The following is a 23876-nucleotide window of genomic DNA, read 5'->3' as shown; positions in this document are numbered from 1 at the left end:
TCCTCGCCACATCCCGCCACTGAAGCCCCACTGGGCTGCTCTGCCCTTCACCCTCCCCTGCCTGGGGAGGGAGCAGCCCCCGCCCAGGTGGGACAGGAGGAGCAGGTGTGGGGTGGTGAGGGTGGCCAGGGGAGCCCCCCAGACACTGCCATCCACAGACTCCCACTGGGAGCCATTTCCACCTGGCCCTGCATGTCCCGGTCAAGGTCATCAGTGGAGGACAGGATCACATTCCCCAGAGCCAGGTGTCCTTGACACCTACCAGAGCAGGGGACTCTGCTCCCAGCAGTCTGCCCAGCCTGGTCCCGTAGCTCCCTGCTCACCAGAGGGCTCCCAGATGGGAGGGTGCCCATCCTGGAAAGGCTGCCAGGGGGCCATCGGCCAAGGGTGTCCACCTGAGAGGTGGCGTCCCTGTGAATGTCTCCAGCATGCCGCTCCCAGAATCCGGTGCAGCTGTTCAGTGGTCATGCCCGTCAGAAGGGGCAGGGTGGGGTGTGGGAAGTGCAGCCCTGGCAGTGCCCAGAGACCTCCTCTGGAACAGAGCCTCAAGAGGAGGTGTCAGTTAGCACAGGGGGCGGGCGGCGGAGTGCAGGCCTCAGAGTGCTCCGTCTGGGTGTCTGAGGGCCCGGTTCTGGACCGTGCAGGGGAGGGTCTCCTCCGCCTCACCCTCCTCACAGTGGGGGCAAGGGAAGAGGGCTCGGATGGCCTGAGTGGCCTCCCCTCCCCCCCCCGACCTGCATCAGCACAAGGGCTACCCTCCAGGACAGGTGCATTGTCAGTGGCTGGCCCAATGTCCCCATGCTGTCACATCCCGTGTGACCGATGCACAGCTCTCTGGGGCAGGGTGCACCTGCCCGCATGTTACAGATGCAGAAAGGGGTCTTGTTCCTCTCCAGGAGCCCTGCAGCTTGGAAGTGGGAGAGCTGGGAGGTGGCCCCGGGAAGCCTCGATGCGCCCCTCCTTTTCCTTTGTACTGGGGATGGAGTCCAGAGGTGCCCTTACTACTGAGCCACATCCCTTTTTATTTATTTTGAGATAGGGCCTCTCTAAGTTGCTGAGGCCAGTCTTGAACCTGCCATCCTCCTGCCTCAGCCTCTGATTGGCTGGGATCAGATATGGCCTCCCTATCTGGTTCTTGAGAGTCCCTCTTCTTAACTCTGGTCTGGAGGTCAGAGAACTGCCTTAGATTCTGCTCTGCTGCCTTGAGGTGACCCTGGGCAGGTTCTTGACCTCTTGGTCCCGTTTCCTCATTGAAACATGGTGGGCTGCACTGTCGGGGCTCCAGTAGCCCAAGCACCCAAGGCTCCGGGCTTGTGCCTGCTTCTGCCCTCTGTCAGGCTGCCCTCTGACGCTCGCTTCTAGCCGGCCTGCCCCAGGAGCGCTCTGGGTGGGCAGTAGCTGTGGGTGAGTGGGCCAAGAGTGGCCCCTCCCAGGTGCCACGCCCTGCACAGGCTGTTGGGCTGCCATCAAGGGACTCACAGAATGTTCTAGAAACTTAGACTGGACCTCAAAGAATGAAGAGGATGCTCAGGAAAGAGTGCTGGGACAGGAGCAGGTGCAGAAGCTGAGCCTGTGGCCAAGAAAGGCCTGAGGTCAGAGGTCAGGGCTCCTGGACACTGGACCGCACATAGGTGCCTCTGTCCACCCACTGCAAACCCACCCCAGGGTCAGCCCATGCCTAGTGTCTGTGACTGCACCTCAGGGGCTCTGAGATGCTGCACCATCACCCCAAACACTGTCCCTACTGTAGGCCAAGGCAGGGGTGGGCTGCACTGTCGGGGCTCCAGTAGCCCAAGCACCCGTGGCTCTGGGCTTGTGCCTTGCCTGCTTCTGCCCTCTGCCCCTCAGAGCACCCCTCTCGGGCACCACTGTGGTAATCTCACACATGCCTGCCCTCCCGAGGGCCTTGAGTCCCGTGGCCACGGGGCTTTGCACGAGCTGTGTGGGCCGCTGGGCGCATCTGTCCCTCCTGTTGCCTGTGCAGCCTGCTCCCCTGAGAGTCTCGCAGCACCACCAGACAGGACTGGGCCCCTGTCCCAGCTTGCAGCATTCTGGTGGCATCTCATGGCAACAGAGAGAGGAGCCCTTCCTCCTGAACGCCCTAACCTGAGCACTGATGCCCGGTAACTGGCCTCTGCCCACAGCAGCTCTCTGAGGAGCTGGGATTGCCCTTCGCCAGGCAGGTGAGCTGGGGCCAGGAGGTCAGCCACTCGCCTGAAGCCACCCAGCAGGCCTGCCAGCTCTGGACCCACCCAGGAATGGCACACACTGCCCAGAATGGATGCTGGAGGCTGCTCTGGGGGACGGCGCCTAGACCTTGTGTCCCCTCTGCCAGTCTCCCTGGGCACTGGAGTCACGGGCAGCTGTGCCAGGGGCCGTCCTGACACTCGTCAGCGCTGGCTCTGTGACGGGTTTAATTAACTTCCTGTTTCAATAGGGGATAATGAGTTCTAGCACCATGTGACTCCATAAGGAGGTCAAGGCAGTGAGGATGTCAGAGTGAATTAAGTTTGGAATTGGAGGCCGCAGCAGGAGGGCGGGGGACCTCTGCGCCACGCTGCCCCAGCACCCCCTGGGTGGTGGGTGGCTGCAGCCGACGGCCCTGTGCTGTTGGCTGGGCGGGCGCTGGCTCTGCTCCACAGCTGGGGACCTCCAGGCACGTCCAGGTGCCTGAGGACTGCAGATAGCCGGGGTCCTGCTGTGCAGGCCTCCTTCTGGCTCCAGTGGTCTCCTCTCTGTGGAGCCTGGTGCTGGGGCCATGGCCAGGACTCCCGGGCTCTTGTCTGGAGTCCATCCCCAGGTGTCTGCCGAGGTTCACCCTTCCTCGCAGCTGCCCGTTCACGGGGGGGCAAGGTGGTGCCGGCCAGGCAGCTAGTGCTGTCTGGACGTTCCTTCTCTGAGAGGCGTGGCCACGCCACGGACAGGCTCTGCGCCTGCCCTCCTCCTCTGTCCCTCTATCCTTCCCTCCCATCCAGAAACAGCTGCGGAGCCTCCATCTAGGCCCTGGAGCCCACAGTGGCCCCACATGCCCTGTGGCTGCAGAGTAGGGTCTGGCAGGAGGCGAACAATGGAGGTAGTGGGCAGGCTGCGGCATGGGGCCAGGGCCAAGCCTGTGGTGTGGAGCCGTTGGCCTGCTTTGGCCAGTGGGATGTCTGCAAGGTGAGCAGAGGCCCATTAAGTGGGCACTGACTTGCTGGAGTCTGCGTGCCGCGAGGAGGCCTGTCCAGCTGTTGGTCACCCCTGCAGGCCCGCCCCCACACAGCACCTGCCTGAGTGAGCCAGGTGAGGCCCAGGCCCTGCCCAGCCAGCTCCCAGAAGCACGGCACATCCTAAGTCCTTCTTTTTGGCCACCGGCTCCTGGGCTGGTGGTCACACACTAGTTGGAAGCTGAGACAGAACCAGTACGTGGAGCACGGGGCCCTACTTGCTCCGGGACTGGGCGGCCGGCAGGGGCTGGAATGGCTGCCCGCGGTGTCCATCTGCCAAGCTCTCAGCTCGGGGTGGTGGGTGGCCACGGTACTGAGCGCTCAGGCACGTGGCCAGCTCAGCTGTGGGCGGGCGGGGTGCTGAGGTGCCGCAGTAGCCGAGTGGCTTACGTTCGGTGCAGAGAGAGGACGCTGCCGGAAGGTGCCCTGTCCTCAAGCAGAGCCAGAGGAAGAGGCAGGAGAAGTGACGATCTCTCCAGCCAGGACAGAGCTCAGGGCAGCCGACTCCAAGGGCCGTGGGCAGGATCCTGAAGGCCGCAGGGCTGGGGCCCAGGACCCGAGCGGGCTGCCCCCCAGCAGCTGGCCAGTACAGAGGGCAGACAGTTGTCCATGGGAGAGGACACCTTGTCTGGACCAGGACCGTAGAGACATGCAGAGTCACCCTCAGGAGGCCGGACTGGGCTGGAACCAGGAGTCCAGTGTGACCTGGCTGGACTGGGTACTGCCCGGGGCGAGAGACTACTCACCATCCCTCCCCTATTTGGGGGTGTCGAGGGCCTCTAGCCTCGTCCTGTGTCTCACAAGAGAAGGTGCCCCCAGCAATGGCGTGGGCCTCACCCACTCCTGGCCTGGTGAGGACAGCAGACCCCAGGCTGGCCCCTGATGGAGATCCCGGGGTGGCCTCAGGTCATGTGGGGGGATGTTTTCCATGTGGTCAGAGAGCAGCTGTGATGGCTATACCTGGTGCCCTGACCCTCGGCTGGCCCTCGCACCGAGAGGCAAGGCCTGGAAGCTTGGTTTGTTGTGCTCTTGATTGGTCCTGGGGATTGGACGAGGGGCACTTTACCAGGAGCTCTGCCCACGCCCTTTCATCCCTTATTTTAAGACAAGATCTCAGCAAGTTGCTGAAGCTGGCCTTGAACTTGCGGTTCTCCTGGCTCAGCCTCCTGGGTCGTTGGAATCACAGGTGTGACCACTGTGCCCAGCCCAGCCTCTTCTTGAGTCTGGGCTCCAGGCTGCCAGTCCAGCAGGATGTGGCTGCCACTTCCTGTTTCCGGCACTCGGCCACTGCTGCGAGGGAGCCACGGGCCGGATGTGTGTGAGCCCTCGCAGGACTCCAGCGCGGGCTGCCCGTGCGGGCCTCCCAGACACAGTCGGAGCGCAGGGAGCCAGGGCTGCTCTGAGCGTCGGGGGCGGGTTTGCTTTGCAGCCAGCAGGACGATGGAGGGCTGGAGGTGCGGGTGGAGGACAGAGGCCCCGCCATGACAGACCTGGGGTGGTGGCAGCCCCGCGTGGCTCTCAGAGGCCTTGTGGGGTGGTCTGCTCTCTCTGCCAGCGGGGTCTGCCGGCCTTGGGTGCGAGCGAGGCTACCCGTACCTCTCCTTCCACCTCATGCCGGTCAGTCCAGGAGGCCCCTGCGGTCCCCGTTTCCGGCCCCGGCCTGCCCATTATGATCAGCTTTGCCCGGGGTCCTGTTCCAGACAAGGGCGCCTCACAGGGCAGGAGACCGTCGCAGGCATGAAGCCAACGGGGTCCTGGGAATCACAGTGCACTTGGACCTGAGCCCTCACGGGGAGATGCTGAGGGTCAGGGCTGGGAACGTTTTGCAGGGGGTCGTACCCATTCAGTAAGTGGGGAAACTGAGGCCCAGAAGGGACACTGGTTGGCTGGAGGTCTCCTGCCCCCGCCTGAGGCCTGCCACCTTTGGTGCCTCATCCCACAGTCAGGGTGTGCCTGTCTTCCTCCCTGGGCTCCAAACAGTGCTGGGGTCTCAGGCGGCTGGGCTAAGTGCTGCCTTGCACCCTGGGCAGACCCTGGGCTGGGGGATGGCGCTGCTGCCCCGTCCTGCCCAGGGGCCCCAGAGGAGGCAGAAGGCAGTAGCCTTGAGCTTCTGTTCAAAGGGCCACTGGTGGTCAGTGAGACCTGTGCTGTGGGAAAGGGGTGGGCCTCCGGCTCGCGGGCCTGGGGCCAGGTCAGGTCCCCCCAGGACAAGGGTGCCTCTCTGTGACGGTGCTGGCCAGTCCCTGCAGCTCGGCTTCTAGAAGCTGCTGTGTGCTGCTGCTGGGTCTCATGGCCTGCGTGCCACGTGGGGACAGGTGGTGTGGTCTGGAGGGGGCTCCCCGTGGCCACCGCACCTGGCAAGTCCCATCGCCCTGTGGGACACTTCAAGGAACCCGACCTGGTCCCCCGAGTTGTGAGCACAGCCCTTCCCTGGTGGCATCTGCTTCCCTGAGCTGCTCAGCAGCTCTCTGCACACCCCCCCCCCCCGGCTCTTGAGGGCGGGGTTCCGGAAGGTGCCTGCGGCCCCCCCACCCAGAAGGCTGCCCGCAGTGATGGGTTCTCTGGGGAACCAGCGGCTCCCAGGAACCTGTGCCTCAGGCCGGGAGAGGCTGTGCCAGCCAGAGGGCTGCCTGCGGCCCACAGCCCAGCCGCTCTGCTCGGGCTCTGCCGTCCTGTCCTGGGGGTGAACCCAGGGGCGCTGCCACTGCCCACCTCCCTGGGCAGGTTTGGGCCAGACCTTGGGGCCTCCGAGTGGACCCATCTGGTGACCTCTGTAGACACATGCCCTTGCCTGCCTGCCCTGCAGCTCCCATGGTGGGAAGCTGTCCTGGGGACAGGGTCTCTGGGCTGGGAGGCTTTGTGTGCAAGCAATCCTGACTGCCCACAGGGCCGGGGCTTTGCACTGCCCACTGCAGTGCCTCAACCCCAGCCCCCGAGCGCCAGTCCTGGGCTCCCAGCTCAGCTCAGTCCTTAGGGAGCCCGCCCAGACCTCCACACTGGACACACCTGAACCACTCACTCCAGGGGTCTGTGTGGCTGGTGGGTGGACACCTGTGTTTGTCCTGGGGCTCAGTGGGTATGTGCCTGGGGACTCCCGTCCATGGGGCTTGCTCCATGTTGGTGAGTGTGTGCAGCTCACCTGTGCCGGAGAGTGCTGTCGGGGGCCACGTGTCAGTGTCTGAGTGCAGAGCTCCCCGGCCTGCTCAGGTGTGGGTGGTCTGTGGTGGACTGAGCAGGTGTGATGGAGAGGCCGGGCTCCCTGGCCAGATGGATGCTGCCACCTAGTGGCCAGGCTAGGGCGGTCCCCGCGGAGGGTCTTGGCTGCAGAGTGGGCTGGGGGCCCCAGGGGGTGTACATGTGGACGGAGGCAGGGCTGGCTCATGCCGGTCCCTAAGCAGGGCCTAGATGGTTGGGGAAGGGTCCTTGAGTCAGCCCCTCAGGGCGTGTGAAAGGCCAGAGTGCCCACCTGCCCAGGACACCTGAGCACAGCTTCCTCCTGGGACCGGGTGACATGCACGTGCTGGCCAGGGATCTGAACAGGGCAGGACAGGACTGCTGACCGGGCCACCCTGGTCTCCACCCCCTTTCTGAGACACAGCTCGGATGGCTTACTCCCCTGACCTGCTCCCACCCCGAATGCTGATGCAGGCCCCTGCGGTTGAGGCCCTCTCTTCCTCCCCCTGTTCCGCCTCTCCAACCTCCGGGCTGAGGCCCTGCTGTGTAGCCCAAGACCCCCTGGAGACCAAGCCCCCTGCGCATCCCCCCAGTGTACTCCATGCCCCAGAACATGTCCGGGGTCCCTGGGCAGGGCTTGGTCAGGCTCCCTTGACATGTACCTGGGACAGGGGAGGTGACCACAACTGCACTCACAGAGCCCTTTTCTGGCAGGTCACTCTGTAGAGTGGGCCACCTGCAAAGGCTGGCCGAGGTCACAGGCCATGAGCAGAGGGGGACCAGTGGCTGGCTGGGGTAGAAGGTTGGTGGGGACCTGGAGGGGCAGTACTGGTGGAGGGGCTGTGTGGGCAAGGGCCAGGCAGGGCCACTCCATTAGACCTGTAGGCCTGTGGGGCAGATCTGCCATCAGGGGAAGAGGACACCTGGGCTTGGACGCTGTGCTGAGACCCCATTATGTCCTGTGGAACTGTGGGGCTGATCTTCCCCCAGCACATATGGCTGGGGCCGCCAGAGCAGCTCCCTCCTTTGCCCAGGATGAGACTGCCCTTGGGGGCCAGCCTCACCTGGTAGAGGCTTGGACCTGGATTTGGGGCCTTTAAGGATACAGCAGACCCTGGGGGTTGCAGCCAGGGTCAGGGGTCTGTGGGTGCCGCCCCTCCTGCTGGCCAGCACCCCCTAAGTGGGGCCCTGCTAGGTGCTCCCCAGTCCTCCCCTCAGCTCCCAGGGCCCCTCCCGAGAGCCAGGGACTATGGAAGCAGCAGAGGGACTCCACTCCACCCGCACTGTCAGTGGCCGGAGGACTGGCAGGCCTGGGAGGCAGCACAGCCAGGCGGCCTCAGGGACCCAGCCTGGCAGCTGTCTTCCGGGCCTTGCAGGCACCAGCTCTGCCAGGTGACCTCTATTGAGACCCCGACAGCCTGGGCCTTGGCATCCCCCCATAAATGGACGTGCTCAGCATGTCCAGCCCACCCCACTGTGCCCTCAGGTCCTGCCTGTGTCCTCACAGCCCGGGCACAGCCTGGCACATGGTGGCCCCAAGAAGTGCCCTGGAGGCGGATGTTTCCTGGCCCTCGCTCTGGGGCGCCGGGCGGGCGGGGGAGAAGGAGACGCCATTCAGCCGGGGTTTTCTGCGAAAATAGTGGGAATATATTTGAGAAGATGAGTTCGCTGTGATTTTTACAGTATGGCTTCAGAGTCTCCGTCTTCGTCCACACGAGATGCTCTCTGAGGCCCACAGTACCTTCTAGAGAGGCTGATTTGGTCTCTTTTGAGATGTCAAAATAAAGCCTTTGACACACATGGCACCAAGCTAAGAGCCACAGGACAGACAGCCTCGAGCCTGAGCCCCAGGGGGAGGAGCCTCCCACGCCTGCCCCAAGCTCCTGCTCTCCCAGGACCGCACCTGTGGGGGCAGTCAGTGCTGGGACGCTCTCGCCCACGAGGCCTGAAGGTGTCCCTCGCTGCGGGGACTTCAGGCTGGAGCCTGGCTGGAGGCCAGTGAGACTCAGCCGGGCGTCCTTAGCCTCCCTGACCCGGAGTCCCGCCCAACCCCCTGGTCCAGATTAAGTCAAGGCAGCTGTATTCACATTACAACACGAAAGTAGCACCAGAAACCTCAGCGCAGAGTCCCCGGGACAGAGCGGAGGGTCTGCGTGGGCGGGCCTCGCCTGGTGGAGCCCCGGGCACGGCCTTCTGCAGGAACCCGTGGGAGCCTGGTCGGCCCCCAGGAGCCAGGTGCAGCGGGAGCCTCCACAGTGTGGCCACAGGGAGGAGGCGTGTTGTGCTGTTGGGGACCAGGTGGCTCAGAAATGGCCCATGTGGAATGCCCTGCCCCAGGGATTCCAGCAGCGGCAGCAGCAGCAAGATTCAGAGGGGCGCCGGCCCCAGCTTACTTCCCCTGGGTGACGGGGTCCCTGTGCGACTCTCCCAGCGCATTCCACGGCCGGTGGCGCCTTGCCGAGAGGGCACACAGGGCTGGGGAGGGCACGGTCTACTTGCTCTTCAAGTACTGGGTACCAAGGAGGCGGCAGTGTGGTCTCAAAGGGACTGCAGCTGCCATCCCTCTCCCCTGTGCTCCGGCGAGAGAGGGGCTGCTGTGCCCGGCAGCCTGCACGGAGCACTGCCCAGCTCCTGCAGGCTGGGGCAGGCAGGTGCCCCGACTTTCAGCTACACCGAAGGAGAGTGGCGCAGAACCCGCGTGCCAGGCGCCCCACAGCCGCCAGAGCTCCGGTTACTCCGAAGTGAACTTCTTTAAAGGGATCTTGAAGCTGGTCAGTCTCTGGCCAAAGAGCTGGTTGAGGAGGTTACTCTGGGACTCCGCAGTGCGGTGGTCTCGGGCTCTGGTGGCCTCGGCACTGTGGACGGCTCTACCCCTCTTGGGGGCCCTGAGCGGGAGTCTGGCTTGGGGACTGTGCTTGCTCAGTGCCTCCCCCCTGTGGGCACGGCTGTGTGCCTCCCGCTGCTCTGAGGGTGGTGGCCTCATCTTACCGTTCTGGCTACTGGGTCTGGGCTTGGTGGGGAGCACGCGGCTGGGAGCAGGCTGTTTTCGGGGGGTCCGGAGGGGCTTGTCGGGGGCCACAGGGGCTCTGCCAGAGCCCCCCACGCCTTCACGCTTGGCCAGCTCCAGGGCCTGGCTCTTCCTCCTCTTCTCCCTGCCCTCGCCCGTCTCCCTGGGGCTGGGGGAACCGCGGGGCCCCTGGTCTCCAGCCTCTCTGGGGCCCTTGGTGCAGCCCCTGGCCTGGGTTCGAGATGGGGACTTAGCTGAGGTGGGGTTTGGGCTAGGGTGTAGGGGCCTGGCTGGGGTGCTGGCTGTCTCGCTTTGGAGCCGCCCACTGGCTGGTTGGGGCTGGCTGCCGCCTCCTGTCTTGGTGCCGGGCCATGGGCACCTGTTGCCCTGGGCGCTGGCTCTTGGCTTGGCTTTGGGGGAGGTGGGCTTCACCCTATCCTCAGTGCCATGGGCCTGCTCTCGGGGTGCCGGGCTCCCTATCCCCACGGGCTTCCTGGGTTGCACCAGGGGCTTGGGTGCATGGCTGGGAGTGGACGCTGCTGCTCCTTGCTTTGGTGGCTTGGTGGCACCACCCTTGTGGGAAGGACCCCTTGTACCCCTCTCGGGTGCCACATGGGGTGTGGACACCTGCTTCTTTTTTTGGAGCTGGAAGGGGTCTCCTGGGGAGCCATCAGACACACATTTGCTGCGGGCGCCCGGGCTCCTGTGTCCCCCTGAGAACAGGGGAGGAGGCCCCTTTTCCTCCCGGGGAGGCTGCTGCTCGCCTGGCCAAGCCTTGTCTTCAGGCCTCTCTAGGGTCGGGTCCGGTCCCTGGTCACAGCTGCCACCAGCCAAGGCAGTGGGGAGAGGTGACAGAGCCGGGGGTGGGCGCTCCTGACTGTGTGGTGGCCGCTGGTCTTCCCTGGCCGCGGGGCTGGATGGGTTGGGCCAGCTCTTGGTGGTGCTGGGAGCCGACTCTGGGCAGAGCTGGGGCAGGGCAGGAGGGCTCAGGGTAGGGCTGCCTAGGGACAAAGGCCCGGCCACAGCCACACCCAGCCCTGGGGGGCTGCTGGGCACAACCACCTTTCGCCTTTTGCTGGGCAGCACGCCCTCGAGGGCCAGGGCCTTCTGCCTGGGGGTCGCTGGCCGGCGCACACGGCGGAGCGCCAAGGGCTGCTGGCTGCCCCTCAGGTGCTTCTCCATGTGTCGGTCGAACTGCTCCTTCTTGGCAAAGGTGTAGTTGCAGGAGCTGCAGACAAAGGACCTTCTGATGACGTGCATGACGTTGGCGCAGAGCTCGCAGGCGTACAGTGGCATGTGGGGCAGCTCCCGCTCCTCCTGTAGCCCGTGCACCCCACCCAGGTGCGCCCGCAGCTCGCAGAGCTCGGGGTAGACGCCCGGGCACCGGGGGCAGAGGTAGACGCGCTGCGGGCTATGCACCGCCAGGTGGCGCTGCAGCTTGAAGGGCTTGGGGAACCGCTTCCCGCAGTGGTGGCAGTCTCTGGAGGGGTCCCTGCAGGCCGCGTGCATGGGGACAGCTGGCAGGAGCCAAGGGTCAGGGGCCAGGCTGGGAGACGTCTTGGCAGAGTGGGTGGCGGAGCTGCCGGTCGGAGCTGCAGGGCTGCTGCCGCTGGCCGGCCTCACCTGCCCCCTGGGGGCCTCCTCCTCAGCTTCCCGTCCCCCTTCTGCCGTCTCCCTGGGGCTCCCACTTGCTCTGTCCCCTGTGGGCCTGCTGCTGCGGGGTCTGTCCGGCTCCACGATGCTGTCCAGGAGGTGTGTGTGGGTGCTCTCGGGCGCCAAGTCGCGGGGCAGGCCCCCCCAGGGCTGCTGCGCCTGCCCCCTGCGGGCAAAGCGGGCGGCGTGCTCCCGCAGGTGCTGGTTGTACATCCAGACGTCGGCCACCTCCTTGAGGCACAGGCCACAGGCCCAGGGCCCCGCTCTGCCCTGCAGGTGCCTCTCCTGGAGGTGCTTCCGCAGCCGCTGCCGCGAGCAGAACCTGCGCTCCACGCACAAGTAGCAGGTGGGGGGCGGCGAGGGGCTGTGCGCCAGCTTGTGCACGTCCAGCTCGCCCAGGCTGCAGAGGCGCTGGAAGCACACCCTGCACTTGTAGGAGGCCCTCCTGCCCCGAGCGGGCAGCTCCCCGCCTCCAGCCTGAGCCGGCCTGGCCGCCCCCGGGGTCCTTTCGCTCCCTGGCCCCTGTGAGTCTGCTGCAGCCCTGGAATCCAAGAGGGGGCCCAGGAAGCACAGGTCTCGCGTCTCCAGCTTGGCACTGAGCAGGTCCAGGTCCTTGGCGGGACGCGGCAGTAGACTGGCACTCCCAGGAAGCCCGTCATCGTAGCGCTCCCTCTCCAGGTCGGGGGGCTCTGGGCTCTCGGCTCCCAGAGGAGGAGTCTCATCGTTGGGGACCCGCAGGCCCAGGCCTCGCCATGCCGCTGGGACCATGTGCAGTTTGGGGATGGCCTCTGACTCCGAGTCTTCTGCGCAGCAGGACGGGGCCTCTTCCCCAGGGCCAGCTTCCCTGTGGGGCTCCGGGGCCCACCAGCTGAGGCTGGGGGCCCAGGGGTCGAGGCTGGGTACCTTGCTGCCCAGGAGCCCATCCAGGAGGAAGGGCTCGGGCAGCACCGCGGCCTCATCCTCCCAAGGGTCCTTCGGGGAGAGGCAGAGGGAGCCCGAGTCGCTGAGGTCTGGGGGCAGGTGGGTGGGGTGCAGCAGGTCGCCCCCCTCGCTGCGGGGCTCTGTGGGTGGCGGGCGCTTAGGCCTCTTGCACCCCTTCCCATAGACACGGGGATTCTTCTTTTGGGTGAAGCGACCACCCAAAGGGAAGAGCTGGGAAAAGGACACTTCGTCATCAAGCGAGCTTGGAGGGTCCACGGGCCCTGGGCCCCGGGCATCAGGGACGGTGCCCTGAGGCCCCTGCACCTCAGCCCGGGCTCCTGGGCGGCTCCGAGGGCCGCTGCTGATGGTGTTGCCCACTACAGAATCGGATGCCTCTGGAGGGTCTGGTGCCCGCTCCCCTGTGCGCTTGCCTGACCTGCCCCTGGCCCCTCTGCTGGTCTCTGCAGGCTGGCTCCCGGCAGCCAGCTCAGGCTCTCTGATGTCTCTTGGTCCCCGGCACCGCCTTGCGGAGGCTCCCCGCCACCCTGCTCGCAGTTCCCCAGGCAACACCCCTTCTGTCTCCCCCTCCATCTTCCCCGGATGGAGCTGCTGGTCTCTGGGTGACTTTGGTGCCATCTCTGCACTCAGAACCCCCAAGCCTGTGTCTGCCTCGTCCTCTAGGACCTCAGGCCCCAGAGTGGCCGGGCGAAGCCACTGCCCCACACTGGCCTCACACGCTCCCTCCCGCGAGAGGCAACAGCTCAGAAGGGCTGCATGGTTGGCGGCTGCCGCCACTGGGCTTGCGCTGCGCCCTCCTAGACCCGCGCCTGCGGAGGCTGGGGCAGGGCTCTCCTGCCGGGCTCTCCCAGCCCCCCGCTTTCCCACCTTCCTGTTCCATTTCCCCTCTGGCTTGGGGGAGCCCAGGGGCTCTGCAGTTCGCCTCTGGTCTTCTCTGTTCTCTGTCTGTTGGGGAGGGAGCTGGTCCACCTCCGGGGGGCCTGGCCTTCTGGGCTTTGGGGCTGAAGCCCTCACACCCTCCCCCTGCTCCACGGGGCCTGGGGGGTGTGGGAGCTGGTCGAGGGGAGAACCTGGGGTCCTGGGCTCGCCAGGGCTCCTCCTGGCTTCCTCCAGCGTCTCGGGACCCAGGGTGTCCTCAGGCACTGTGGAGCCCTGGATGGGGGATGGCCCAGAGGTGCGGCCAGGGCTCGTTACTGAGGGACTTGGTTGGTCACCCCCAGGCCCCTTGTGGCTCCTCTTCCTGGGGCCCCGGCGTGCCCCAGGGCTGGGCTGGCAGGTGGCGGGCTTGCGCGGCGGGTGCTTCCTGGCCCTGTGCCTGCTCAGACCTGGCCTGGAGCGGAAGGAGGCCGAGCAGGTCTCACAGGTCACAGGTAGCCCGGGCCCGGCTGGGGCGTGGCTCTCCTGGTGGCCTGTCTCTGTGGGCTCTGGGTTCTTTTGGAAGCCTCGGGGCCTCTGTGTGGGGTCCTTCTGGGGTGTCAGGTGGGGGACGCTGGCTTGGCTCTGCGGAGAACCAGACCTGAGGTCACAGGCTGTGCTGCTGGAAGAGGCGGCTTGGCCCTGACAGAGCCCCGCGGGAGACGGGGGCCCCGCGGGGCCACTGGTGTCAGCTCTGGGAGCTCTTCTCAGGCCAGTGTGCCTGGCCCCAGGTGTCCCTGGGTCCCCCTCTCCCTCTCTGCCAGCCCCTGTCTCACCTCCTAGGTAGGCATGAGGGTTTGGCTCTGTGGCCCCTGGTGGGGTGGGCACAGCTGAGGGGCTCTCCCCTTCCCCGTGGCCAAGGAGGGGGGTGTTGCCTGGGGGCTCCGAGGAGGGACCCTCGGACACACTGAAGGGGCTGGTGTCAGTGGCTCCGCTCAGGTGGGGGTCTGACACCCAAAGCCCTCTGACCATCTCTGTGCCATCTTCAGTGGGAATGCTGGACGGGCCAGCAGCCTGGGTGATCACTGTTGGGGAGATGGCCCCTGCTGGGGGTGGAAGGCTGTGGTAGGCAGGAGGCCTTCCCAGTCCCTCTGTCTTGGAACCCTCTAGAGTTCTCAGTGGGCCAACTTCAAGGCCATAGTCCTTGTAGGTGGGGGTTAGGGCAGCACTGAGGTCAGGCTGGCAGCAGGGAGGGTCTTGGGGGCTTCCGGCCCTCAGGAGAAGGCAGCCAGGCAGGATCTCCTTGGGGCCACAATGGCTTGTTGTCAAAGATGGAAGAGCTGCCAGGGCCTCCCTGGCCCTTGCACCTGGGGGGGCTTGCACACCGCTGGCCCCTCCCACCTGGCCCCAGGCAGAAGGGGACGGCGGACCCTGGGCACAGGAGGTAGGTGCTGGGAGCAGCCCTGATGGCTGGCTTTGGGCCTCTGGGCCACTGGCGGGCATGGAGGGAGGGTCTTTCCCGGGCAGGTGCTCGAGGCTGCAGAGAGCTAGGGTGGCCGTGGCAATGGACGTGGCGTCATGGGTGCCCAGGTCCCCAGCGTGGGGTGCAGAGCTCTCCCTGTTGAACAGCAGCTGCGGGTCAAGGCCTGAGCTGGACACCTTCCCTGGACCTCTGTCCTCAGGTCCCTTTTGGGTGTGGGCTGCCATCAGGGCTGGTGGCGAGCGAGTCCCACTGGAGGACGAAGGGCCTGGAGTGGGCTGCGCCTGCTTCCCGAGGCCCAAGGGCGCCTGGCTTTCCTCAGGCTCAGGGGTGCCCCTGGCCGGCCTGGCCAGGGGGTTTCCAGGGTGGGCACTGAACCTGGCCAGGCTACCTGGGCCCCCTGGTTTCTTCCAGTTAACTGACTGAAGCCCGCTGGCCTCTCCACAGCCCTCCGGCTTCTCAGCTTGGCCAGGTGGGCCCAGTTGTCCGTCTGCCTGGGGCGCCAGCTGAGGTCCAGTGGCTGCAGGGTCAGCTGTTACCTGCTTGCACCCTGGGGAGCCGCTTTCCACACCGGGCCCTCCTGGGCCTGGGGGGCCCCTGTGCGGAGGACCATGGGCAGCAGCCAGCAGCACCCCCTGTGAGCCCTGGTTGCTGTCGTTGCCCCCGGCTCGCGCCTCCAGGACCTGGAGTGGCCGCAAGCAGAGGGGGGCCAGGGCCTGGGGCCTCTTGCTGGGGCTGGCCTGGGGCACCCAGCCAGGACTTGGTGTGTGGGGGTCCCGAGGCTCCCTGCCCTGAGGTGCTGGGGCAGCCCCCTTGCCCTCAAATCCAGGCCCCTCTGTCATGGGGAAGAGGAGCCCAGCCCCTTTGGGTCCTGCTGCTCCGCCCCCAGAGTGTTCCTCAGAGGTGACACGGTGACAGGCACCTGGAGGCAGATCCCCATCTGCCCGAATCGCGAGGTCGGGAGCCAGATAGACGTTAGGGTGGCCGCGAGCCCATGTAGGGGGACCTTGGCCGCACCCCCCTGCCTCAGGGGGCTCGGGGGAGCGCCTTCCACTCTGTTCACAGGGAAGCCACAGAGGGGTGTCCTCCGTCCCCTGTGTCCTGACTGTCTCATTAGGAAACAGAAGTGCCTGGTTTGGGCTGCGCCTGGCCGACTGCGTGGCCTCCAGATGCCCACTGAGGTCTCGGCCATCTCCTTCCTTCTCTGAGACTCTGGCCATCTGCTCTGCCTGGGAACTGATGCTGCTCCCCGGGGGCCCAAGAGCAGCACCAGAACCTGGGTCTTCGTGGGTGCTGGGGGCAGGCACTACTTGCCTTGGGTGGCCGGGGCCTGGACAGGGCCACTCTCCCTGGAAGCCCCCGCGAGCCCCTTCCTCCGTGGCTGTGCCTGTCTCTACACCTTCCTGGCGGTCATTAGATTCCCCAAGGCCCATGAGGTCCAGTGCTGAGACTGTGTCCCCGGGGGTCGAGGCTGGCTCTGGGCCTGGGCCGGGCCCTCCTGGGGCGCCCTGGGTGTCCTCTGTCCTCTGCAGCTGGCTTTCCAACTCGCTGACCAGTCTTTTGATTTCCAGTTCCTCCTCGGACAGACCGCTGAGGCTGCACTCACTTCCCTTCCCAGGCGCAGGGGGCGCGGGCCCCTCGTGGGGACACTTCTTACCCAGGGTCTTTCCCCCTGAGAGGCCAGGAAACTGGCTGGGCAGCATTGGCGCCTCTTCCTCCAACAGCAAGAAGGGTGGGCAGAGAGGGTGCATCAGAGGTTTCCTTGGGGGGGTGCCGGCTGGTGCCGTGGGTGTGTGGGCATCCCCGTCTGCAGACCGGCCATGGCACAGTGGTGGATCGAATCCATCCTCGGGCAGCCCCGCAAAGAGGGATGTGGACTCCAAGGTCAGCGGTGAGGGGGCGCTCCCCGGGGGGCTGTCAGCGGCGTAAGGTGAATGTTTGCGAGGTCTCGGCTCAAGGGTATCCATGCTGTCTGGGCTGAGGTGGCCGCGGCTGGCCCCCTGTGCGTGGGCAGCCGAGGGCCTGGAGCACAGGCCTCCAGGGAGACAGCCCTCGAGGTCTCTGGGTCGGAGGAGCAATTCAGTGGATGCGCTGCTGCTGGGGTGGGGCTCCTTTCCGGCAGGGGGGCCCCCCACGGAGTCTCTGTCAGGGCCAGCAGGGTCACAACCTGCATCAGCGTTCTGAACAAGCAGGACGTGGGGTTCAGGGTGGGCAGAGACGGGCCTCAGAAGCCCTCCTGGATGGTCAGCAGGACAGTCCTCTTTGTGGTGGGGCCCGGGGGCACCCAGCAGGTCCCCGGGGCCTGGGGCGGGAGTGCTCTGGGTGGACAGCGCGCGGGCTTGGCTTCCTGGTGGCCGGGATCTGCCAGGCTGTGTTGGTTCTGGAGCTGGTGGCCTGGCACCTTCTCTCTCACAGATGGCTGGAGAAAGACCGGGCCCGTCTCTGAGTCTGGTGGCCTCGGGGGCTGATTCTTGGGCTGCTGCAGGCCTCTGGGCCTCCTGGGGGAAGTCCGAGGGCGGCTGGTCTTCCTCTGGGCCCTTGCTGTTGGCAGGAAGCTGTGGACGATGGTTGAGCGGTGCCAAGGGGCCGTCAGTGTGCTTGAGGCCATGCTCCACAGCGGGGCTCTCTGATGGGCTGCAGGGCCCCACTGGGGCTGGGGTGCCCCTGTCCTTTCTGGCTTCTGGCCTCTGGCCTTTCCTGGGGCCCCGGGGTGAGTCCTCCTCCCTTTTCTCACCTCCCTGCCCCCGCCTATGTCCGGGGCAGGATCGGCCCCGGGAGCTAGCACCCCGTTGGCGGGGACACTCCTCCTCGGACTCAGAATTGCACTCCCTGAGCCTGCTGTCCTGGGCACTGGGCAGGGCCCTCTGGGTCCGAGGGGGGCCGGGCGCACCTCGCGGTGCCTGCCGCCTGGGGAGCCTGCTCTTCTGCTGCACCATCTTGTGGATGAGCTCCTTGCTCCAGGCGCCACCCCGGGCCCTCCTTTGCCGGGGGTCTTTCTTAGCGGGCAGACGCAGGCGTCCGGAGCTCCTGGTCTCTGCAGTGAGGGAGGTGGCTCTCGGGGCCTGGCTGTCTGGATCTGTGTGGCCCCGGGCCTGAGTTCTGAGGTCCCGGGTGCGGGGCGGGGGCCGCTCAGCGCTGTGGCCTCTCTTCCTGGGCCTCAGGCAGGGTCCCTTGGGGCCACTGGCTATGTCCAGTTCTTTACGAAGCAGCTTGAACTGCTTCCCTCTCCTCTGCGGCTTGACTAGGCTGATGGCATCTGCCTCCATGGGTACCAGGCCCAGAGAGCGGGTTTTGGGCCGATTTCCGGGTGGGCAGCTTCTGTCCCCAGGGCAGGGGGCTTGGGACTCTGGTGTGTCAGCTTTGGCTGGGAGCAAGTCCTCGGCACAGTGCTCTGGGGTCACCCCTGACCCGTTGTTGGTAGGTGGCCCAGGTCCAGGTCCTCTGGGGCCAGAAGGCTCCTCGTCGGCGAAGACATCGATGAAGCTGCTGTCTATCTCGGGGTTGTCCGACTGGTACTCCAGGCCGTTGAGGGCCTCAGTGATGAGGCTGTCCAGTTTGGCCTCGTCCTCCATGTCCAGGTCTGAGGCAGGGAGTGGGAAGGGGGTGGCTAGGCTGGGCAGGTAGCTTGTCCTCAGGGGATCATCCCTGGCTATCAGGAAGGGGACAGTCTGGCCGTGGCTGAGTGGGCCTGTGTGCATGTGGGCGGGAGCCTTGGGGGTGGTGGTGGGTGCGGGGTGCCCCGGGGGCTGCTGGGAGCCGTCCCCGGCCCGGGCCGGCCTGCAGAAGTGCCTGTGGGCCAGGAAGCCTGCCAGGCTGCCGTAGTTGCGGTCACACTGCCTGCACGTCAGCAGCACGTCCAGCTGGTCCAGGCTGGCACTGCTCAGGGAGAAGTGTTGGCCGGGGTAGGGGGGCGGCTCCCGGGGGAAGCCCTGCAGCAGCCCCCTGCCGGCCCCGGGACCCTCGGCGCCCAGCCCGTCTGTGGGGAAAGGGAAGGCCTTGGCCGGCTCCAGCTGGTAGTGGGTGGGGAGGACGTGGGGGGGCTCTGGGGACGGGAATGAGCTGCCAGTCTCCTGGGGGTGGGGGGGCGGGTGGAAGAAAGTCGAGGGCCCCAGGGGGCCGGGGGGCTGGCTGTCCTCGGAGCTGGGGTTGGTCGGGCTGTTGGAGAGCGAGGAGCAGCTGCTGCTGCCCACCGTGCTGGTGGCGGGCGAGGGCAGCGGGGACTCTCTGGGGGAGGCACCCAACACCCTAGGGGCAGGCAGGCCAGAGGCTCCTCGGGGTGATGCCTGGGCCTGGGCTCCCCCGAAAAGCAGGGGCTGGGCCCCAGGGTCACCTAGCCCGCGGTAGGGGAACAGCCCGGGGGAGCTGCCTGGCTGTCCAGGGCTGCTTCTCACCACCGCCAGGGCCTCCCCGGTCCTGGCTGTTTGGCAGGCAGCACTCAGGCCTGCCTGACTGTCCCCCTGCCACTCGGGGGTGCCCCGGGGGCATGGCAGCTGGCTCAGTATCTCCATTTGGTGGGGGCTTGGCCCAGGGGTTGGGAGCACTTGGGGCCAGGGCACAGGCGAGCTCTGCGGGAGGCACAGCCCCTGGCCTGGGCCAGAGTGGCCCTCAAGGAATGTGGCCCTGGCGGTGTCTGGGAGGCCCATGGCCCGGGTCGGGTAAGGGGCTGCTGTGGGGTCCCACCGGTGGGGCAGTCCTGTGGGCGGAGGCCCTGGGGTGGTCAGCTCACTGTCCACAGGCTCTGGGCTGGCTCCCACCCCATTGGCTCCATGTGCCTGCCCTGGAAAGGGCCGCCGGGACAGAGGGTCTGGGAGTGCCCTGGGGCTCGCCATCCCATCATGGGCTAAGGGGGCTCCGTCAGGAAGGACTTTGGTCAGGCTCTTGTGCAAAGTGTCGGGGAGGGGGCTTGGGGCCAGGTGAGTAGCACCAGTTGCGGGGAGGGCACCCCCAGGGTCTCTGGGGTCATCGAGGCCACCAGGCTGGCTGGGGTAGCAGGGAAGAGTGCAGAGGGCAGGCTGGGCAGGCAGTGGGTAGGCAGCTGTGCCCACGCCGGCCTCCTGCCATGGGCCCGAGGGCTGGCGGAAGGCGAACAGCAGCCCCCGGTCAGCACACTCGTGACTGGCTGTGTCTGCGGGGAAGGGCTTGGCGCCGGCCCCGGGCAGGGTCTGGGATGGGAAGGGGAACTGGAAGGAGCCCCCCCGAGGGCCGCCAGGCCTGCTGCCTTCAGGAAGAGGCTCTGGCTCCTGGGGAGGGACCCTGAAATCAGCACCTGGGAAGTGGTCTGCAGCAGCTCGAGGCCAGGCATTGGCCCCGCTGGCCTGGAACTCGGGGTGGGGGGCTGGCCCCTGAGGGCTGGTGCCGCTGCCCTGGGGGGCCCGCAGAGGCAGGGGCCCTGGGGTGGCCTTTGGTGAGGTATAGTCGGTGGAGGTAAAGCCGGAGGGGGTCTCCTGGAAGCACCTTTGGGAGTTGTGCTCTTTGGGGGCAGGGGGGGCCTCAGCCCTCGGGAGGCTGGGCCTGGGGTGGGCTCCAGCCCCTGGGTCCCCGGGACCTTCTGCTTCTGGGCCCCGAGGGGCCTCGCACCGTGGGCCCTCAGGCGTCTCATCTCGGGTGAGCTTGGCCCTGGAGCTGGTGACGCTCAGACAGTAGAGCTCTGGGGGGCTGCTGTCTGCCCTGCCCACCACCCACCTGTGAGCCTGTGGGTGACTCCGCCGGGGGCCGGCCTGGGTCCTCAGGAGCAGGGCCTTGGGCTCAACCTCCTTGGCTTGCCTGGGCTGGGCTTCGGGGAGCGCCTGGGCCTGGGCCCGGCCGCCTGCCTCCCTCGGGCCGTGGGTGGTCCTGCTCCCCGGGGTGATGAGGGGCTGTGGGGGACGCCCCAGGCCACTGACGGCAAGGCAGGGCTGCAGGTCTCCAGTCATGGTTGGGGGCGGTGCTCTTCGGGGCCGCTCCCCCGGCATGGCCCCACCGTCCTGGGCGCTAGGAGGATGCAGTGGTCCGAGGGGGGCCACAGGGCGTGGGCTGGGTGGCCATCCTCACCCCCTGGGGGTCCCTGGGGCAGCCTGCTCTCATGGTCCTGAGTGAAGCCTGCAAGGAAAGGGCAGTAATGAATGGGGGCTGGTGGGGCGGGATGGCCCTGGCCCAGCAGGGAGGCTGTGGCCAGGCCAGAAGCAGGCCCTGCTGTGTGGCCATCGCAGACGTCCTGCTTTAAGGGAAGGGTAGGGCAGCTCAGGGCCTGGAGAGGCCCTAGAGGGTTTCATGCCAGATGGAGCCAGGGACTCTGGGGGCTGCTGGGCGAGAGACGGGATGGGAAGGGGGAGGGAAAAAGGGGGCAAAATCGGAGGGGGAGGGAGGGACAGGGAGGGGGAGGGGCCGCCTGGGGTCTGAGGGTCTGAGAAGACCCCTGGGCTCTTCCAGCCCCAGAGGCGGCTGCCAGGCTATGGCGGGAGGCTCACGTGCAGGTGGGGTTGGGGCGAGCCTGGCAGTTGGGGTGGATGCTCACTCCTGCTCAGGGGCCTCTGTGGGCAGCCCAGCCTCAGGACCCCTGGTGGGGGACGTGAAGACCTCCTTGGAGGCTCACACCTGACTTTTGTGGGGGTCTGTGGAGGACCCGCCGCTACACCTCAGTCCTTGGCTGGAGATCCCTGCCTGGGGGTTGCCTAGGAAGGTCTCTAGCCCCACTCTGGGGAGTCCCCAGACTCAAGAATGTGCAGGCTCCTTTCAGGGCCTCCAGGACCCCAGCTCAGGCCTCTGGGGAAGCCCAGCATGGCCTCCCTGCTAGGCTGGGCCATTCCTGGTCTGCGAGGCCCGGGGCCTGGCTGCATCCCCTCCTGCTTCCCTAAGCACACTCCCATCTGCCCAGCGGTTCCGTCTTCATCTGGGTGCCCCACAGGACCTTGTCCGGGGGTTCCCTTCTAGGGTGACCCTGGGCTACCTGCCCCACCTCACGGATTCTCCCCCTTCCCAGCCACCAGCCAAGCCGTGCCGCCGGTTGACCAAGAGCCACTCTGATCTCATGTGTCCTCAGGACGGGACCCAGGGTTGCATGGTGGGTGCAGGGGTCAGGGCTCCTCTCTACCTCCACAGGCCATCGGCCCAGAAGAGAGGCTGATGAAGGGCAGAGGCGGTCACTGATGGAAGGCCTGCAACAGGGCAGAGGAGCCTGGACGCTTGCCCACCACCACACAGCCAGCAGGCAGAGCCGACTCTGCTCTTGGGGAGACCCAGCTGCACCCCACATGTGGGGCTCCCAGGGATGCTCAAGGGCCAGGCCCAAACCTGCACATCCAGCCAAGGACAGGCAGCCCTGCCCTGGAGTGCCCCGCCTGGGGTGTCCTGCCTTAGTTGGGGCCTGAGGGTCCCAGGTCTCTGCCTGGGTGCTATACCAGTGGCTCCCAGCAGAGGGCACCACTACACTCCACCCCAGTGCCCAGAGGGGGATGTGCTGCCCGGCGAGGTGCCCCTTCCTCCCAGGCCACCCCTGGGCCCCTGCCCATCCCATTGTGGGGGGAGGGCCTCTCCCTGTCTTGTCCTCAGTGATGACTGTTGGGTGACAGGTGGCCAGGCAGCAGAGCCGAGCCGAGCTGCTGAGCACCGTCTGGCTTGACTCCCTGGCCAGCCCGGTGGGTCTGGCCACCTTGCTGCTTCCAGACTCCCGCCCAGGGCCAGGCTGCAGGGAGCCCGCGTCTGTGGGTGACACCCTCCTCCGCTCTTGGGCCCGAGATCCTTGGGCTGGGCTGAGGAGGCTGCTGGAAGGCACTGAGTCCCACGGGCCTCGTCTCTGGCAAGGCCATCGGGGCCGGGAGGCCTGGGGTCTGGGTGCTACAGGACGCAGGGACCACTGGACAGCACTGCCACATCTGCCCCAGCCCAGAGCTGCGGTGTCAGGCCGGGGCCAGCCCCGGACGCCTGGCTCTGGGAGGTGGGCTCTCGGTCGGCTGCCCCGTCCTGTGTGGGGAGATGGAGGCCAGGTGTGGGTTCCTGCGGGACAGGGGCGACTCTGGACAGGGGCAGCTGCCAGGGTCCAGGCGGCTGGCCACTTGTACATACCTGGGGAGCTGGGGCTCCTTGGTGTGGTCGACACACAGCCTCCTGAGGAGCAGGGCTTTCCTGGCTGCAGAGAAAGGAAAGAGGGTTAGTTGCTGCCGGGCGAGGCTCTGGCCAAGCCCTGGGAGCCCAGGAGGGCACGGCCCCCTTGTCCGCAGCCACCCAGAGGCAGGAAGCTTGCCTGGGAGACGGGGGTGGCGGGCCCCAGGAGGCCAGCAGGCAGGTCAGCCAGTGGAACCCTGCGGTCTGTCATGGCTCTGTCTTAGGCACAGACCAATCATTCACACGACTACAAGATGGGTGTGGGCAGGCTCCGTCCCCCTCCCTGCGGACCCTCGCCCAGTCCTGCCAGGAGTCGAGGGTGCACCTTGTGTTTCCTTCCGAGGAGAAGAGGCAAAATGCCAGCCAGTGGGGTGGACGGTCCCCTCCTTTCCTGGACACATCTGCCCCACGCTGCCTGCAGCTTCCTGCCCTCAGTACCCGCACCATTCCAGGGCACGCCACGGAGGGGCTGCTGCCGGCCCTCCCCACCGCCACCCACACAGCTGCAGGGGGTCCAGGTCCCTCAGCCCGGCCTCAGCTGGGCAGTGGGTAGATGGAGAGAGACTGTCAGATTGACCCCTGTGGGCTTTAAATGTGGCCAGGTGCGGTGTGACCCTGTCCCTGGGGAGGTGCACCCCAGTTCCCCCCACCTGGATGTGGGTTTGGGTGGGGCCCAGCACTCTGCTGACAGACAGGACCTTGCAGGCCGGGCCGTGAGAGCCGCTGCAGCCGCCCCTCCAGCTTTTACCTGGCGCACAGGGCGAGTATGTGTGGGGGTGGCCCCGTGTGGCCCACAGAGGTCTGAGTGGCAGGGAGCCCCAGCAGCTCTGTGGCCCTGGGAGCCTTCTACGGGGCCGCGTCCCCTGCTGACACCCCGCCTGCAGCCTCTGGAGACCTGCTGGCACCCCTTGGGCCGCACCGCCTCCCTGACCCAAGACCACAAGGCAATGAAGGGCGGTAGGCCACTGCTCCCCGAGAGTCACTGAGCGCACAGGCTGCTCCGCACCAGGTGGCCAGCCCAGCACCCCAGCAAGCAGGCCTCTCCCGAGGTGGGCAGATGTCCACCATTCACTCTCAGGCTTCACATCTGCACCAGATACTGTGCTGGGCACTGGGCACGTGGCCGTATGTGGCCAATTCGTGGCCTCCCGCTTACCAGAAGGACAGAGTCAGCAATAGCTACAGATGAGGCGGCTGCCTCGGAGAGTGGCCTGGGGGAGGTCACCCGGCCAGCATGTGGCCTAGCAGGGACCAGGGCAGGGGCTGTCCCTGTGTCCCTCTGTGCTTGACACACACCGGCTCGGTGCCTTGGGAGGGGGCTCCAGGCCAGCAGTTCCATCACCTTGTCCTTCCTACCCCGACTGGTCCCAGGTTCTGGGGGTACCCACCTCCATCCCTGCCCATCCTCGGTCCTCAGCGGTGGGCCCTCATTTCCTTCAGGACCCCAGGGCTCGGGCGTGCCGCCGCCAGTGCCCGTGCAGAG

General features: G+C 66.6%; 1 protein-coding gene across 1 annotated transcript; it reads right to left on the bottom strand.

The window, feature by feature from the left end:
- Positions 1–8004: 8004 nt before the first annotated feature.
- Znf469 (zinc finger protein 469) lies at positions 8005–22525 on the bottom strand. The gene is made up of 2 exons (XM_046435074.2): positions 22355–22525; positions 8005–20392 (listed from the first exon to the last, which is right to left on the bottom strand). Exon 2 carries the CDS (start codon positions 20263–20265, stop codon positions 9112–9114), a length of 11154 nt encoding a protein of 3717 aa, XP_046291030.1. The 5' UTR covers positions 20266–20392; positions 22355–22525; the 3' UTR covers positions 8005–9111.
- Positions 22526–23876: the final 1351 nt, after the last annotated feature.

Source organism: Marmota monax, unplaced genomic scaffold (genome assembly GCF_021218885.2).
Source record: "Marmota monax isolate L192 unplaced genomic scaffold, Marmota_monax_Labrador192_F-V1.1 WCK01_AAM20220418_F8-fsc00024, whole genome shotgun sequence".
Lineage (NCBI taxonomy): Eukaryota > Metazoa > Chordata > Mammalia > Rodentia > Sciuridae > Marmota > Marmota monax.
The sequence above is the reverse complement of the archived record's forward strand: the minus strand, read 5'-3'. Positions and strand labels throughout refer to the sequence as shown.